General features: G+C 32.5%; 2 protein-coding genes across 16 annotated transcripts in view; one reads left to right on the top strand and one right to left on the bottom strand.

Moving 5' to 3' along the window:
- The window catches only part of Fancl (FA complementation group L), a 96910-nt gene that overhangs the window by 43993 nt on the left and 34374 nt on the right, over nucleotides 1–18543 (top strand). For 2 of the 6 annotated variants that reach the window (XM_004867247.4, XM_087216354.1), the window contains exons 8-14: nucleotides 9712–9862; nucleotides 12366–12449; nucleotides 12691–12736; nucleotides 12818–12899; nucleotides 13833–13949; nucleotides 15479–15550; nucleotides 15918–16041. In XM_004867247.4, coding sequence (XP_004867304.1) covers nucleotides 9712–9862; nucleotides 12366–12449; nucleotides 12691–12736; nucleotides 12818–12899; nucleotides 13833–13949; nucleotides 15479–15550; nucleotides 15918–15953 — 588 coding nt within the window. In that variant the 3' untranslated portion in view covers nucleotides 15954–16041. Of the gene's footprint in view, nucleotides 1–9711; nucleotides 9863–12365; nucleotides 12450–12690; nucleotides 12737–12817; nucleotides 12900–13832; nucleotides 15551–15917; nucleotides 16042–18543 lie in introns of those variants that run through there. The other 4 variants (XR_015453098.1, XM_087216353.1, XR_015453100.1 and 1 more) reach the window with 4 other exon arrangements.
- The window catches only part of Vrk2 (VRK serine/threonine kinase 2), a 150768-nt gene that overhangs the window by 25708 nt on the left and 106517 nt on the right, over nucleotides 1–18543 (bottom strand). For 3 of the 10 annotated variants that reach the window (XM_087216349.1, XM_087216348.1, XM_087216347.1), the window contains exon 13: nucleotides 5709–5783. The exons of 3 other annotated variants lie outside the window; for them this stretch is intronic. In XM_087216349.1, the coding sequence (XP_087072475.1) occupies nucleotides 5709–5783 (75 nt within the window). Of the gene's footprint in view, nucleotides 1–37; nucleotides 5784–15992; nucleotides 16361–18543 lie in introns of those variants that run through there. 4 more of the 10 variants (XM_004867245.4, XM_021246341.2, XM_021246340.2 and 1 more) reach the window with 2 other exon arrangements.

The raw sequence follows: 18543 nt of genomic DNA on the forward strand, positions 1-18543 counted from the left end.
TTTGTTCCTGTCAGGATTCTGCCTGGTAAATTGATAAAGTGTTTGTACTTTGATTTTTCTTTTTATCCAAAGGGTAATTTGATATGTTTATTATGGGAGTTTTAGACTATCCTTTTGGAAAAGTAAATGGCCATTTTGGGGATAAAAATTCAGTGGATTGAAGACAAAAATGATAATTCAGTTATGAAAAGTGTTAATTCAAATAGTATCTACTAGAATCACTGAGCGATAGTAATACTTTCAGCCAGGAAATAATCACCCCACCCACACCCTCCATGACCCCCATTTTATTTTCACAAAATAGAAGTTGATTATTAGAAGTCAAACCAATTTAGCCGGTAGATGTAGTGAAGCGAACTAGAATACTGGAATTGGTAGGTAGTAAAGACAGTGGAACAGTATTTATTTTTAAAATTGTGTTACTGTAGTTAGTTCCCTTGCTCTGGCAGTGAGAATAACATTGGTAGCCAACAGCACTCACTGTTAGTCTCATATTTATCTAAAAGTAAATATTCTTGTGACTATATATTGAAACCTTGTTGTTTTTAGTATGAATGATAGAAAATTAAGTACAGCTTTTTTTCTTATTGTTGGAAGTCCCCTTTTTCAGTACACCCTAAAGAACAAAAAGCTGTATTGTTTATTTTTTACTAATTGGCCTGATTTTTTAAAAATCTATAACAAAATAGCTAAGGACAAAATTGAAAGTGCCAGTTTTCAACATGTACTTGACATTTTCTTTTTTTAAAAAAGCCATGCATTCTTTGATGAGTACACACGAGGTGATTTGGCCCTGTGGTAGATACCTTCTTTTTTACATGTATCAAAAATAGTAGCAAATATTTTAAATGCACAGTAATCTGTAGTCAAAATAGTCTTTAAGTGTGTAAGAGATGATAAAAGTTCCTTATGGGTTGCTTGACAGAAAGCAGAATTTGATTAAATAAAGTTGATATATCTATATAGATATATTTATAGAAAGAGTTGAGAACATCAATGAAGCATGCAAATAAGATCAGTGACCTGAATATTTAGATTTGTCACCTGATCATGGAAATATTGCAATTAATATGAAGATTAAATTTCTTAAAATTTAATATCTTAATATTTCCTTATTCTGTTGAAGCTTTTTGAATCCCCCAAAGATAAAGACAAAAATGATTATTAGAGGATTTATCTTCAAGTCTTACAGGGAAGTATAAAAAAATCAGAATGGGAAGCAAATGTTGCAAGTACCAGAAAATTATGCTATTAATTTAAGTGTCATCAGAGCACAAAAGATCACATTCTGGGACTATGTGAACATTATTAAAATACTGGAAATAATAGTCCTTAAGATGAAGATATTATACTCTAAGATCTGGTTAAGTGACTGACATTATTACTTCACTTCAGGTATTATGAAAGTAACAAAATGCTTTTAAAGATAATAAGCGTTACATTTTGAGATTGGCAGTGTTCACACTTTTCTGCTTAAGTGCTTTCCTAGTTTAACATAATTTAATAACTATTAGGGAGAATAGCTGGCATCATGGTTTCTATATATATCTTCTTTCTCCAGTGCATACCACACACACACACACACACACACACACACACACACACAAATTGATAACCTTTAATTCCTAAGTGGTGTTTAAACTGTTATTTTATATCCTTGTCCCTACTTTAAGAAATGTTGCTGTTCTATGTTTATTTTTAAGTTCCTAGTTGTTGAGAAACTTGCAGAGAAGTTACTCCCATGTAGATCAACTACTGTTTAGAAATCAGAATGAGTTTTTTTAAAAAGCTGTATTTATTAAGCTATAATTGACATTGAACATATTTAAAGTGTTCAGTGTGTTTTGACTAATATTTACTCATGAAATCATCTCCATAATCAAAATAATAAACATTTTCATCACACCCAACTTACAGCTTTCCCCTTTGTAGTCCCTCCCTCCTATCCCTGCCATGCCTTCCTAGTCCCCTGGAAACATTGAAATATTTCCTGTCACTGTATCTTTGTTTGCATTTTTTTATAATTTTATATACTCATTTATAATTTTGTGTACTTAAGTCTTCTTTCCTCAATATAATTACTTTGATGCTTATCCATGTTGTAGCGTGTAATGTAGTTCACTTTTTATTCCTATTTATTTGTAGATACATTCTCCATTCATCTGCTGTTGTGCATATGGATTGTTTTCAGGATTTGGCTATTACAAATAAAGCTGCTGTGAACATTATGTCAGTGGTATTATATAAACATGTTTTCAGTTCTGTTTGGTAAATACTTAGGTAGGGGACCATGGCTGGATCATATAGGAGGTATATCTTTAATTTTTTAAGGAACTACCAAACTTTTTCAGTATTGGTTGTGTTTTTTTTTTATTTTTTATTTTTTTATTGGTTGTGATGTTTTACATTTTCTACAGTAGTGTTTCAGAATTCCTGTTTAGCTACCTTGCTAATGTTTGGTATAGATCAGTTTTGTTTTGTTTTTTCATTTTAGTTACTATAATAGGTATTCAGTGTTGAATATCTTTTCATGTGCTTATCATTACATATCTTCTCTATTGAAATGCCTCCATATTTCTGTCTTAATGCCTAAATTAGTGGAGAAATACCATGTTCATGACTTGGAAGATTTAATATTGTTAGAAATTCACTTCTCTCCAAATTAATCTATAGATTTCAACAAAGTTATTTTAAACATTGACAAAATTATCTTAAAATTTGTTTGAAAAAGCAAAGGACCATATAGAGTGTCAAAATAACTCTGAAAACAAAACTGGAAGACTAATCCTGCTTGATATAAAGACTTATAAACCTACCTTATTAAGATAATGTCATATTGTTATAATAGTAGACAGATCATTGAATACATAATTTAGAAATAGACCCATACAAATACAGACAACTATTTTCAACAGAAGTATAATGACAGCTCAATATAAGGACAGTTTTTTCAGCCAGTGATGCTAATATAGTTGGGTATTTGTGTGCCAAGAAGAAACTTCAACTGCATAAAAAAAATTAACTCCTGGTGGATCATAAGCTTAGTATAAAATCTAAAACTTCTAGAAGAAACATGGGAGAAAGTGTGGCTTTAGGTTAGGCAGGGTTTTCTTAATATACCACTAAACACAAGATCTGTAAAAAAGAACAAATTGGTAATTAGACTTGATTAAAATTAAAAAATTTCTCTGCTCTAGGATACTATTAGGATGAAAATGAAAGCTACAGACTAGGAGAAAATATTTGCAAATCACATACCTAATAATGTACTAGTATTTAGAATAGATGAAGAATTAAGCTCAGTAATAAAACCCAACATGGGCAGTGTTCTATATAGCCATATATTCTTGTTATTTAAAGATATGTTAAACATGTTAAAGATATGTTAAAGGTATGTTACTTACATATATTCTTGTTACTTCCTTTTACTGGTATCAGAGCTGTGTGTAAATGGATTTTTTGTGAAGTTTTCATAATATACTTAACTGCAAAACACATTGTTTCAGTCAGCTTCATAATGGTGAATCCTGTCAAAACACCTCACCTCAGCTTTCTCCTGCTCTTTCCTTCATATCTCAGTATCTCTGTCTCTGTGTCTCTTTCTCTCTCTCTCTGTGTCTCTATCTCTCTCTCTCACACGCACACGCACACGCACACACACCTCCATGCCCCAAAGATGCTTGTGGGAGCCACTAGGTATGCATGTGACCAAACCTGGATATGTGAGAGAATTAATTCTCTTCAGGGCAACTTGACCAGAGGGAATGGAACCCAGTAAATAAATGCTTTTGGATTCCATTTCTTGGACAAGAATTCTGAGGGGCTTACTCTACAGTTTCTCCTAAAGCCACTACTGACCACACACCCTTAATGGTTTGAAAAATTAAGGGATTAAAAACACTCCCTTAATCTTGGCTTTTCCCTAATCTGTTTCACCCTTTGCAGTTTCCACTCCCATTCTCTAAATTTGTTTTTAGTAAACTGTCTCCACACAAGCTCTGTCTCAGGCTTTGCTTTTTGAGGGCGGATCAAGCTCAGAGAAATTACATTGTCATATGCTATAGATAAAGATGGTGTAAGACGGAGGTTCAAATATACCAGTCACACTTATGGCATGGAAATTTATCTTCTTAAAAAAAAAATTCCTGCCAGGCACAGTGGAACCCACCTGTAATCCCAGCTGTTTTGGAGGCTGAAGCAGGAGGACCACAAATTCAAGGCTACCCTGAACAATTTAGCGAGATGCTATGTGGTACACTCCCCAACCCCCCCAAATCCTCTTTGCTCTTTTAAGACTTGCTTTTCAAGCTTGAACAACAAAACCTATGCAACTATGTATGACTTCCTTAACAGCTGAATTTGACAGCCCTTCTTTAGATCAATTCATAAATCAGAAGCTGCACTAAGCTTTCAGATGATATACTTCACCCTAGAAAATTGTAATCTTCACAATTGTTATTAACTTCCCTTGTCACCACAATTTGAAAGGTTTTCTTTGACTTCTTTATAACTCACTGGGCTATAGGCACTGTTTTTAGTTGCACTTAAACCTACTTTGTTTGTGCAATAAAAGAAAGGTGTTTCTTAACATTGCCTCATATATTTTGAGGAGTTTAGCCCTAAACATACAAATAATTCATCAGCAGATGATGACTCTAGAAACCAGGCCATGAACATCTTTCAGTAAGGTTATATCCTCTCATCATGGAGCTAAACATAAAATCTACCTTCCATTGGCTTATGATTCATTAGCAATGATTAGAAAATGTGATATCTTTCAAGGTTTTTAGAATGACACCTAGTTATTTGTTGATGTATTTATTAAACATGAACAAAGTAACCAACCTGTCATTCTCCTGCTCAAATATTGGAATACTAGATTCATCCATACCTTCCACTATAAAAGTTGGTGAGTATTGCTAATGTAGACTGATCTGTACTTCAGCATTGCAAAACTATTTAAGACATAAAATAAGCCTTGTAGTTTTTTGTAAGATCATGATTTGGTGAACTTTGGCTAGACTAACTTTCTAATGGTTCATGATCTCAGGATTTAAATATGAATGGTATCATACTGAATAGATGATTTATTCAGAAATCTTTTCATTTAGGTATCCTCATAAAATTGTAGTGATCAACACAAGGATCCTAAATAAAGATCTTTTTATGGACAAGTCTGTATTACTGAGCAGTCCAGATAACTGAATTAGGTGCAGAGGATTTCACTAAGTAACTTAGGTGAACCTAATACTGGGCTGATTTCTTAATTTATGCCTGCTCTTTTCAAATCATTTGGAGATGTCTAGTTTTCCTTTAAAAGTATTATTCTAAAAATTATTGTGGCCTTTTCACTATAGGAAGATTAGACTTTGTATCAAGGAATATCTTTCTGTTGAATTTGGCTCTTGTGTTCTCTATGCATGTAGTGTTATTGAGATAGTTTTCCAATTTCTCTTGTTAGGCTGTACTTTTTTTTTTTTTTTTTTTTTTTGCTACAGTCCTTTCCCACATTATAAGACAGATCTTTAAAAATTATCTATTGTGGTTGATGTGCCTTCAACATGGTCCTTTGCTGCAAACCTTTTGAGGTAGATGAAATAGTATGTACTAGACTGCTGTTTCTTACCTTGTTTCATATTCATTCTCTCCTTTCCTCCCTCCCACTGTCCGTTCCTCCCTCCTTGAGGTATTTTAAAGATGTTATTTACCATCCTTCTTCCAGTCACAGAAAAGCTTTCGCTGAGAAGCTTCTGCATTATTACCTTGGTTTCTGGAATACTTTTCTGTAAGAGAATTTATTGTGTTAAGGAAACTCAGCCTTATGTGTATTTTTATTGATTAGATTGTTTGATTTTTTTCCCTGCTTTTTATTGTCCTCCCCAATTTTTTTGTTTTATATCTTTTAAATTATATTTTCTTTAATCATGATATTGTACAGGTATGAATATACAAAAAAGCATTTTATTTTCCTTTTGTCAGTAAATTCATTTGAAATAATCTGGGTGTAATTTTTAGACCTTCATTATATTTAAGCCATATAATTAGTTCACTATGCATGTTAGGAGTTGGTGGGTTATAAGCCTATTTCAAAACATCAGTATTTTGGAAGACTAATTTTTGCCCTGTATTTTAGAAAATAATAGTAGTCATGCAATGCATTTCCCTTAAATACATAGGACTATGAAGAATATAATGTGATCTAAATATTTTGATTCTCATATAAAAGCTATTTTTGATATGAAACATTTGATAAAAAAGAAATTGAATATGCATTGTTTAATAGATGTGTATTTATATAACTTGATTGATAAAATCTGCAAATGAGAATTAAAAATAAATGGGAGTACATTATAGTAACTGACAACTTAAAAGGGATTATAGGTATTTTAAGTGAAATATATTACCTACCTTATGGATTTTCAAGCAGTATACAGTATTTAGAATTCTTCCCTTTTAAGACTATAAATCACCTTAAAAATTATCTACTGTACACCCACATTTATAAATGCAGTGTTTAAGCTTAGAGAAGCTAAGTATGTCTTGGTTACGATCAAACGCTTTGTTACTCTTCAAATTAGGGCTGTGACTTCTTATAAGCTGGGTGCTTTTATCTTTGTATCAGAAAACCCAAGACAGCCCTGGCACATGTTTGAAATATTAATTTTATTGAATTAACTTTAATATATATTTCACTATGCTATGCATATGAAATGAAAGGGTGGCTAATAGAGCATTTATTTCTATTTAAGCAAAGGTTTGTAGGAAGTAAAAAGTACAAAGAAGAAAAAAATTTTCACACCGAGAAAGTGGAAAAGTCATTGGAGCAGATTTGGAACTAGAGTACTATTGATTATTTTTGAATGTATTAAGAGCATAGATCAAGGTCTTCTAGGATCTGCAAATTGCTAGCTTCTTTGATGAGGTTCTGGAATGAAGTAGTAACTTATAGTGGGAATGCTGTAAGAGAGGAGCCAAAACATGGAATTGAGCTGTTACTTAAGGAGAAGCTATGTTGGAGAATGTAGATTCCCTATCCAGCATACTTCATTTTTTTCTACCACTCTCTAACTCAGACTTTTCTAATTTACTTTTATCCAGAAGCTCTGCAATTAGAGGTATAATGGTGTAAATTTATGAGGCTATTTTTTATTAGATCATATGTTGTCTTTAGAGAATTATTATTTTACCTTCTATTTTTCTATTAATATCTTTATTTTATAATTGATTTTATGAATAACCAAGTATATATTAAGCGTATCAGTCCTTTGCTAATTTGGTACTGATATTTTCATATTTGCTATTTCCTTTATTACGCTGTGAATGTCTCTAGGTCAAAGATTATCTCTTATAAAAATGACTACAAGGGCTGGGGATTTAGCTCAGTGGTTCCGGCACCTGCTTTGCAAGTGCAGGGTCCTGAGTTTTATCCCTGGTACCAAATAAATAAGTAAAAATGACTACAAAATTTGAAATGTTCACATTATGCTAATCAGTTACCATTTTATTGACATCTGAAATTTTTTGAGGATTAACATCACTCCATGTTACAGAAGGAAGTGTTTGATTAAGTGTCCCCTAAGGCCGATGCGTGGAAAAAGCTTGGTTCTTGGGGTGGGAGGTGCTAGAACCTTTAGGAGGTGGGGCCTAGTGGTCAGTCCTTAGGTCACTGGGGCCATGCCCTAGAAGAGAATTATAGGGTTCTGGCCTCTTCCTCCTCACTCCCTTTTATTTACTGGCCATGAGGTGAGTAGTTCACTTTACCTTACTTTCCCTGTCATTCTCATCTGGCACCCTCATCAGAGGCCCAAAGCAGTGGGTCTTCCTGTTACTAGACTGGAAACTCTTAAAACAATGCAGCAAAATAACCCTTCTCTTTATAAGTTAATTATCTCAGATACATCATTACTATGATAGAAGGCTTGCTAACAGATAAGGCTAAGTGAGTTTAAGGAATTTGTTGACAAAGATGCAAAGCTGACCTTAAGTGGTAGAGTAGGGATGGGACTTAAGATGTAACTTGAGTCTGTGATCATAAACAATCTTCTCTCCTCTCCTCTCCTCTCTCCTCTCCTCTCCTCCCCTCCCCTCCCCTCCCCTCCTCTCTTTTCTCTTTTCCTTTCCTCGTTTTTCTTCCTTCCTTCCCTTCTCTTCCTTCCTTTCCCTTTCTTTCCCTTCCCCTCCCCTCTCCTCCTTCCCTTCCTTTCCTTTCCTTTCCTTTCTCCTTCCTTCCTTCCTCTCCCTCTCTCCCTCTCCCTCAGTCCTTTTCCACTACTGGAAATTGAACTCAGGACCTTGTGTTTACCAGGCAGGTGCAGCACCACTGAGCTAAATCCCTGGCCCAACAATATATTTTTTAAGCAATATACTATTTTAACACCATCATTTTCTAGTATTGAGCAGAACTATTAGTAGACACATTATTCATAGTCACTGTAATGAATTGTATTAGGACAAATTTCATTGTGTGTTTGCTTATTTAATTTTATATTATTAGGACATAATTTCATTGTATATTTCCTTATTTAATTTTTTTTTTTTTTTGGTACCGGGGATCGAACTCAGGTCCTTGTGCTTGCAAGGCAGGCGCCAGAACCACTGAGCTAAATCCTCGGCCCTCCTTATTTCATTTTATATTATTTGATGTGTTGTAAACAAAGACTAGCTTTCTTTACAGACAGTTTATTGAATATGGTTTCAAATTGAGTATTTTAAGTTGAAGATAAGACTTTTTCTTCTGTAGGTAGGTCTAATCTTATAAAATGAATTCCATTTTTGCAAATTACCATGTACTCTAATCCCCAAATTTATTACAGAAATAAAATATTACTTATTAAAATTATGGTGAAAATGTTCTTAAGGATGCCTTTTTCCTTTCAAGCTGGACTGCCTGAATCTTGTAGAAGTATGAGTCTTGTATTGTGTCACTTAATTTTGGATGAATATACTTACACTATTTTCAGTGACTTTGTATGTTTTGCTTATTTGAAAAAGTGTCTAAAGCCCTTAATTCTTTTAAAACTCATCTTACCAATACTTTTTCTATTTATAATTGTAGTTGTAGTTGTATCTTTTAAACTTAACATTGTTTTATGAGAAACTCGAGACTGTTTAAAAGTAAAAACTAAATTGTTTTCTAAAGAAAGTGATGGCTTTACTTATTTATTAGTGAAAATCCATTTAAGCTAACTCCCATAAAAGATTGTCTGAAACAGTGGATTCAGAGAGTGACTGAAGGTTAAACACAGAAAAAAGTCATAATTTGTTTGAATCCTTAAAAATTATATTAAACCTCTTCATACTTTTTGTCTAATTATGTCTGCAAATTTATTTCCTAAGTGTTTAAAAGATAGTTTAATCAAGTTATAAATAGCACTGTATTCAACTTCATTTTGTAACCAAAAAATGAAATTAAGGTTATTCTCACACTAAAATTACACACTATTCTGAATGCATCAGATATATGGTATGCATTAGTAAAATTATATACATATTAGTGATATAGTTATTAAAATGTGGTTTTAAGCTATAAAGTCTAGTGACAGTATGTTAATGCTAATGTAGGTGAAGAGATGCAAAGCAGGGAGAGTGGACTCTAGTTTATACTCTGGTGAAACGAAACAGGTTAGAATTTCTAAATTTCTAAATTGAGTGAAACTTAATATACCATAGAGTGCCATATAACTAACTTCCTTGGCTTTCCTCTTTTCACAGAGCTCCTTAATAAGCATTCATAGTCAGTTTTTGGCAGCATTAGAATCATTGAAGGCATTTTGGGATGTAATGGATGAAATCGATGAGAAGACCTGGGTACTTGAGCCACAGAAACCTACACGGAGTGCAACAGCACGCAGAATTGCATTAGGTAGGGACAAAAGAAGACTATGAATTTTATTTTCAGATGTTTTCAGACTTTTCTTTTGTATTATTAAAATAAATCTAAAGATGACAGTTGAAATCTTAGATGAAAATTCTTGGAATGGAGTCAGCTTTTACTTTTTGGGGTAAATTATGATTTATTTTATCACCACATACTTAAATGTAAATATTTTAGGTGAAAGGGGAAATTTCAGTATAACAGGTGATAAGAGAGTGGAAGTAACAGAGTATTTAATTGGCATTTTTTTTTTTTTTTGGTACCGGGGATCAAACTCGGGACCTTGCGCTTATGATGCAGGCGCCAGAACCACTGAGCTAAATCCCCGGCCTTTAATTGGCTTTTAATTGGCACAGAAATTGTGAAGTGGAAGTTATTCAAAGTTACATTACTTAGGGAAAAAAAAGCTGTGTTAGAATTAATGAAGTCTTCATCTGTAAAACTTAATCATATAGGTACTATATTTTGACAAAAATAGAGGATAAAAGCACCTGAAGTAGACCATGCCATTAACCAGCACAAAATAAGAATAGAATATATTTTAAATACTGTAAATTTTTTATGATGAATATGTGAAATTAAAGTGTAAGATATGGTATAGCAATAAATATTCCTGTAATGTTATATTGAATTGACTATGAAATGGTGTGGATTTTCATTACAAGCAACCAAAACAAAGTCACTTTTAGAGTTAATCTTTCTCAAGATTTTAGATCTTTTAAACTGTATTTCTGTCCATGTTAAATACAATGCCTGGTTTTAAACTACCCTTTATCTCTTTCCTCTAAATAGGTATGTTTTGAAAGGCTTATATTCTGAAGGACATTTTAAAATTCTGATGTAGATCATATCTAAATTAGTGAACAATTTTTGTACCTTTCTACCTAGGCATAATAGATTATCTGTAATTGGAGGGAAGTGACATGTTCTAAAAATAGTATTGTTATTTTGCCAGTTTAGAAATGTATAATAGTATTTAATTTGGAATAATTAACCAAATTATGATATATTTGTGAACAAGTAGAGATTAAGAATGAAAATAGTTTCAACAAAGAAATGTAATTTATTATTTTCATGGCCTCATTAAAATACTGTAATTATTCTTAAAATATATTTTTAATTATATTTTTATCCAACACAAACTGTCTAGTTGTTATTCACTCTTTATATTTATCATTACTCTTTCACTCCTTTTCAGGCATTGATTTCCCACGTTAGGACCAAATTTTGAACAAATTAATTGAAAGATTAGTTAATGTAGCTATCATTTAAGTGAAAGTACTTTCTGAAGGCTTTAGTAATTGCTAAAGGCTACTAAGAAATTTATGTTCATAGCAAAGAATATATGAACAAATGAGGTTGTCTCTTTGATTTTATTTTATATAATGAATAGATATATACCTTGATAACTCTTAGCCAGATTTGTAACAATTCTATTTATATTATTGCCAACTTTAGCAGAAGGCTCATTTAACAGTATATAGAAGTTATGGAGACATTTTCCCCATAAAAATGAAATACCTTCTCAAAATAAGTACAGTTTTTGAAATCTATACTATACTCCTGTACAGTTAAAACTTTGAATCCAGTGAAGAATTCAAAAGTAGAAATACTTTCAGACTCTGCAAAATATTGTTTTTGTTAGTAAATGAACAATTTTCAATTTAATGTGAACTGAATCCTTTTTCAACTACAAGGGAAAGCTTCCATATGGATGGAGCAAAAGAACTCAGAAAGTGTTTTTATAAATTTTCATAAAATTTAAACTTTATTTTTACCATTTATTGTATCACTAGTCTTTACATTTGACCTAGTTCTTTTTCAAGACAGACATGAAGGGCCTGGGATTTAGCTCAGCGGTTCCGGCACCTGCCTCACAAGTGCAAGGACCCAAGTTCGATCCCTGGTACCAAAAAAAAAAAAAAAAGACAGACATGAAAATAATTTAAATCATTACTTTTTTTTTTTTTAAGTAGGAATTGAACCCAGGCCCTTATGCATACTTAGCAAACACTCTACCATCCCCAGCTCTTTATTTTGAGATAGTCTTCCTTTGTTGTTCAGGCTGTCCTCAAACTTGCACTTCTCCTACCTCAGCCTCCAGAGTAGCTGGGATTAAAGGCATGGACCACCTGTCTAGCAGATCATTATTTCTTTCACTGTGAAGTTTTTGATATTAAAAGTTTTAATCATTATAGGAAATTTCTATTTAAACTTTACTGTAATAGAATTGACCAGAATCCCAATTTAATCTGAATTCATTAATTAACTGTTGTTTAGAAACATGTTTAGAAACATCCCTGAATCTTTAGTGATCATCATAATTTCAAAGTTCTTTTGGTTAAACTGATACTTACCTTTATAAATGCTATTTATAAAACATCTTTTCTTGGGCATACAATAAAACTGGCAGCTAGACAACATTCCTTTATGTTTTTGGGCTTGTTTGATGAACTCTTCGACTTTTAAAAATTTTAATCTTTCATTCCAGGGAATAATGCTTCCATAAATGTAGAAGTAGACCCCAGGCATCCTACTATGCTTCCTGAGTGCTGCTTCCTTGGAGCTGACCATGGTACAAGATCTGAGAACTATTATTTTTAATAGAATCATGAAATCCTTGTCAATCATTGATAAATAGTAGTAGAAATTATTCATATAAAAATGTCTCATTTGGAACTGTATATTTAAACATTTGATTTCGATTTTCAAATCAACTAATTAAGAAACAAATTATATATCAGATGTTCCTTTACAGAATGACAGCAACAAACCCTAAATTTTTAAACTTTTTTTTTTCTTTTAAATATATGAAGTTGTAAAACCCCTGGGAATTAAGCTGAGCAGAAACATGCATTTGTGGTAGGTACATTGAAAATATAATTGTTAATTATCAATGATTTTACAAACTTTATAGTAGAACTTTTCTCCATTATTTTTCAGGGATCCAGAATATAGTCTATTACAAAATTTGAAAGATGTTTTAGAAATTGATTTTCCAACTCGTACTATCCTGGAAAAATCTGTAAGTTTTATCCATGCTTTGCTCTTTCACATAGTGTTGTGTAATGAAATTTAAATGCTTCTCTCAGAAAAATGAGGCTAAAAAGGAAGGGAATTGGAAGACTGTTACAGCACAGACCTCTGAACTGCAAGTAATAGTTTCATCAAAGACCTTGTTAACTTTGATTGGTGTTTTTTAAGTGGACTTTTTTCATGGTTTTCAACAACAAAGGGATTAATGACAGTCATATTTATTAATAACAAAGTAGCTAATTAAATGTTTGGATTTTCTATACTGTCTGTTATTGATGACCAAAATAAAGTTCTAATTATCTTGATATAAGTGTGAAGGATGGAAGTATAGTTTTTCAAAAATGAATAGAAACTATTGCAAAGATAAAAGTACAATTGATTTTTGACAAAGTTGCTAAGGTTGCAGAATTTTGAAGTTTAGTAATCACTAGTTTATGTCAGTTCCTATCTTTACATACAACATAGACACTATATTTATGTATATGGGAAATTCCTAAAGCCCAAAAATCTTGTCAGCCAAAAATGAAATTTAGTATATCTATTTTTGAGTGAAAAAGGAAACACTAACAAGTAGCTTTTCTAGGTGGTAAGTAGTGGTATGATTATATTTTCTACAATATAGCAATAGTCACTTTATAAAAACTACATTTTAAAAAATGTAATATTGTCTGTGTCAGTGATGGCAAATCTTTTAGAGTGCCCAAACTGCAACCCAAAACCCCCTTATTTATCACAAAGTGCCAACACTGCAATTAAACCTGAATACTGAGATTTTAATTTAGAAAAAACAATTCATAAATTACATCTTTTGTCTTAAAAGAAAAATATGCATGCCATACATTCTGCACCACTGGTCTATATCATTTGTTCTTTCTAATCTACATTTTAAAGAAATATGCTTATAAACATTTTTCTTTTGAAGGATTTTACTATGGATTGTGGAATTTGTTATGCCTATCAACTTGATGGCGCCATTCCTGATCAAGTGTGCAATAATTCCCAGTGTGGTCAGCCTTTTCATAAAATATGCTTATATGAGGTAAAACTAAAATAAAAAAATAACATCAGCAAGACTTTCTTCAGCTAACAGAACATGCGAACTATGCATATTTGAAATAAGCAGAACTTAAGATCCATTTACTTAATAAGTAGCCCCCTCATTTGCAGTTAACTTCTTTTACTAAATTATTCTAGATATTTGTGTGCTTTATTTCTTCATCATGGTTACTAATTAATGAAGAAATGTCCAAAGATGTGCAGAATGGGGGAATATCAATGCAGGCTATATACTTGGACTACCTAATTGTTCCATAACATACTAAGTTGATGATACAAAGGAATCTTTCCATACATATCTTATGTAACTACAATGCAAACTGTTGATTCACCCAACTGGGATGATGGAAATAGTGTAGTGAAAAGGAATTAGCACATAGGTAGCATCTATTATTCTTTAGATTTTATATATATATATATATGTATAGAATAAATGCAGTAATCCTTCTTTTGTTATTTATAATGGTAGGTGATCTGAACATTTCACAGCACTTTTTTTTGGTACCGGGGATTGAACTTGGGACCTTGTGCTTTCAAGGCAGGTGGTGGAACCACTGAGCTAAATCCCCAGCCCTCACAGCCCTCTTAAGCAATGTTTTATTTATTTACTATATGTGAAATTTTCTTCCATTCTTGTTTTTGGATATTCACTTTCCATAGCACTTAGGGCCCAGTTGATATGATTACAAAACACCTTGCCATTTTATAGTTCTTTTAGTTTTCAGACTCCCTTTGTCACCTCTTTCCCTTTATGCTTAACAGCAGCAGTTTAGTGTTATGTGTACTTTAGAAATAAAAAACCTAAAGATAGATGTCAATTTACTTTATATAAAATCACAAAATACCATATCTAATTACAGAACCTTGAGGGAATTTTCTCTTTTTTTTGTAATAATGAGTATTAATATTTAAAAACTGCCTTATGCTTGTAATCAGTGGATTGAGAATTAAGCCACTATTGGTGATTAAAACCAGAATTAAGACCTAAATTTACAAAAGCCGTTAGGTATGTTTTATGGTAGGAGTTCTTACTATGTGATTAATGGATTTAGGGATAGTATATGAACCCAAGAACTTGTATGTCTTGGTGTATATATTTATTTGGGGGGTAAAGAAAATATAATTTCTATTAGTTTCTTAAAGGGGGCCATAATTTGCTTTTAGATCAGTGGTTTACACTTCACATTTCATGTTTATTTCCCCTCATTATTCAACATAGTAATAATCTGGCATTGGCTCAGAAAATGTATCCCTTACTCTTATAAAATACAATTAAAGTAAACCTTCTGGAATAAAAACAAAATGCACTAAAAAAGAAAGGAAATGATCTTTGGAGTATCTGTAATTTATAATTGTTCTGACACTGCTTCTTTTTATTTTTTATTTTATTTATTTAATTTATTTATTTTTGGTACCGGGGATCGAACTCGGGTCCTTGCGCTTGCAAAGCAGGCAGCAGAACCACTGAGCTAAATCTCCGGCCCTAACACTGCTTCTTTTTAAAATTTTCAGTGGCTGAGAGGACTACTTACTAGTAGACAGAGTTTTAACATCATATTTGGTGAATGTCCATACTGTAGTAAGGTAAGTAAATTACCAATCATTTAGTAATGTGGTATAATGAATTCATTATACCATTAGTAATTCATTTAATAATGTAGTATAAAAGATAATCTATATAGTTTGGCTTATTTAAAACTTTTTGAAACGTGTTATTTTCTGTATTTAAACAAATTAGTAATAAGGTAAGTTCCTCTAAGATGTCTTAGCACGATCATTTTAAGTTTTAAATTCTGTTTGATCAAAAACATTTAACTACTTTTCTAAATTTCCTAGATGATCTGAAACTTCAGAAAATTATATTCCAAATTATAGTGACACTATTACTAGTGTAAAGAAAAATGTTTAGAGTGCCCACAAACTTTATTAAAATATATTTTCTTTTTTAAAGCCAATTACCTTGAAAATGTCTGGAAGGAAACCTTGAAATAACATAATATTTCTATGAAGAGCTGGAAACTTTAAGAATTATCAAAAGGATTTTATTTGATATTTTCAAAGAAAATATAAAGAAAGACATATCAGTATCAAAAGCAAAACTATGATGAGGCCATAACAATTTACATCTGCCTTTGTCTCTTCACTAAGAGTATGCTGGGAAATTGTAGGCCCAAATCTGGCAGAACTTTGTAAGTCTGTGACTTCCATACCAATTGTGGAAGTGTTCATTTGCCAAAGTGGGGACTGTGACTTGTTGATAGTATGTGTAAAATCTTGATAGGGTTCATGAAATGAATTTTGGAGGTATGTATAGCTAGATTTTCCTGGGAAACTGTTTACTTCATTCAGAAGTTCTGAAGACTCATGGTATTTTTGTCGTCGTCTTGTGTTTTCCTATGGAAAAAAATATATAGTTTTTTAGATATGAGTTACCCAAGTATGTATTTCCTGTACTGTGTAAGAATGCTAAATAAAATTTAACAGACAAATCTGGCTCATTTGGTTGGTTCTTCTAAGCCGTGTAAATTTATAATCTAAAAACAGGATAGAATATGAAAACTGAATTCTCTTGTCTCCTGGCAAGATTATAAAAGGCCAAATCTTATGTAAGATTGCCATAATTTGAAAGCTTTTGATCATTAATATGCTAATGTACACCTTTTGCACATAATGGCAACTCAGAGATGATTCTTTGTACTGAGTAAAGGATAAGGCTATAAAAGGGGTGATCAAAATATATGGTGAATTCTGAAGGGTTTTTTTGTTTTTTTTTTAATTACAGTAAAATATACACCGCCATAAATCACCCTCAAAAATACTTCCCCTGCTTTGAACATAATTAACCCATCATTCTTGCCACTTTCTTTAGCAGTTCTGGAAGTCTTTTGTAGCTTTAAGAGGTATGATCAACAATACAGTGAATCCTGCTGCCAAGTGCCATCCATCTTCCTCACTGGATCTGGCATCATGTGAATTCTAGCTCTTTCTCAAAATCCATAGGACCATGAAATATAAATGTTTTAAATTGATTCAGGACATTGAGGCAGCCATGACAGGGCATCTGAAGATAGAAATAGGACTTCTAGAACTGCTGGATGAGATTAGTGTGTTTGAAGTGAGAGGGAGTATTTTGAGGGGATTAAAGCCAATGGATCTTTTACTGTAATGATTTTAAAAATATTTAAATATCTACTGTATTTTTCAGTCAAGCCTTATATACTGCCAGGCAAAACCATCTCACTGGTGTATTGTATAATGTCTCTTAGAGAGCTTTATAGGCATAGATTAGCCATTACGGACTGAATAGCTATTAATGTAAAACAAATTAACTGGTTACTTTTGTGGGTTTCATGAGCTGCTTCAATGTTCTCACCATTATTACTATTGGCCAAAGACTCAGGAATGGCCTTTCTCCGTTTGGCTTAACTGGGTAAAAGTCCAGAGTTGTTCTGTTTCTGCTTCACTTTTGTGATCTCTGATATGCCTCCTCCTTTGTACCACTTACAAGTAATTCAGAAAAAGACTTTTATAAAACAAAGCAAATCTTTATTGTTAGTTTCTTCCAGAAACATCTGGTGGAATACCATCACTATTCAGAAGAGCAAACCGTCATCCTTTAAGATGTTAACTCTTCAGATTCCCCATTCCCCCACAAGAGTCAATTTTGGAATGCAAAGTTTTAGAAGGTCATAAGAGACACAAAACAGATGAGAGATGTTTTGAAGGCTCTTTAGCTTTGCTATTTAAAAGAAGTAAATTTAAAAATTTGAGAGTCAAATAACTAGTCTCTACTGTCTGAGCACTAACAAAGTCACACAAATGCAATTTTCCTAAAGTTCTATCAGCTTTATTCACTAGAGGCAAAATAAGTGAATAATTATTCCAGTATACCCATAAATCATTTTCATGCAAAGTAAGAGAACTGTGCCATCAAATCACATATAAACATTTATATATAACTTATTTGTGGCAGTAAGAGATAGCATCACCTAGTTAATAGAAATCAAGCTACTGTTATTTCAAGAATCATCTGCTGTTTAACCCATACAACTTGGCTCTTAGCAACAACCTGTGAAATCCAATGGGAAGCTACATATAAAAGAATTTAACTGTCTGAGGTCTGATGGGGAAAGACAGTCTACAGTACCATGCATGTTTTGTGAATAAAGTTTTATTGAAACACAGCCAGATCCAGGCATATTGTCTGAAGCTGCTCTTTCACTGAATTAGTACAGTTGAATAGTTCTGACAAAAAACTACCCAGACTTTAAGCCTAAAATATTTTCTATCAAGCTGCTTAAGGAAACATTTGCTGGCCAAGGTTGAAGCTCACGGTATGAGTGCTTGTCTATTGTGTGTGAGGCCCTGGGTTTGATAGCCAACATTAAAAAGAGTGTTATTGGTCCCTGGTCTTTGGCATTGTTTCTCAAATGGGAGAAAGCATACAGATCATTTGGAATCTTGTTAATATGCAGATCTCAGAGGGGAGAGAGGGCTGAGATTCTGTGTTACAGGTGATGTCAGTACAACTGACTTGCACACCATGCTTTGAGAAACAAAGGTTTAAGGCAAAGTAA

This window comes from Heterocephalus glaber, unplaced genomic scaffold (assembly GCF_053883595.1).
Source record: "Heterocephalus glaber isolate CG9 unplaced genomic scaffold, H.glaber_assembly_v1.0 deba00001457, whole genome shotgun sequence".
Lineage (NCBI taxonomy): Eukaryota > Metazoa > Chordata > Mammalia > Rodentia > Bathyergidae > Heterocephalus > Heterocephalus glaber.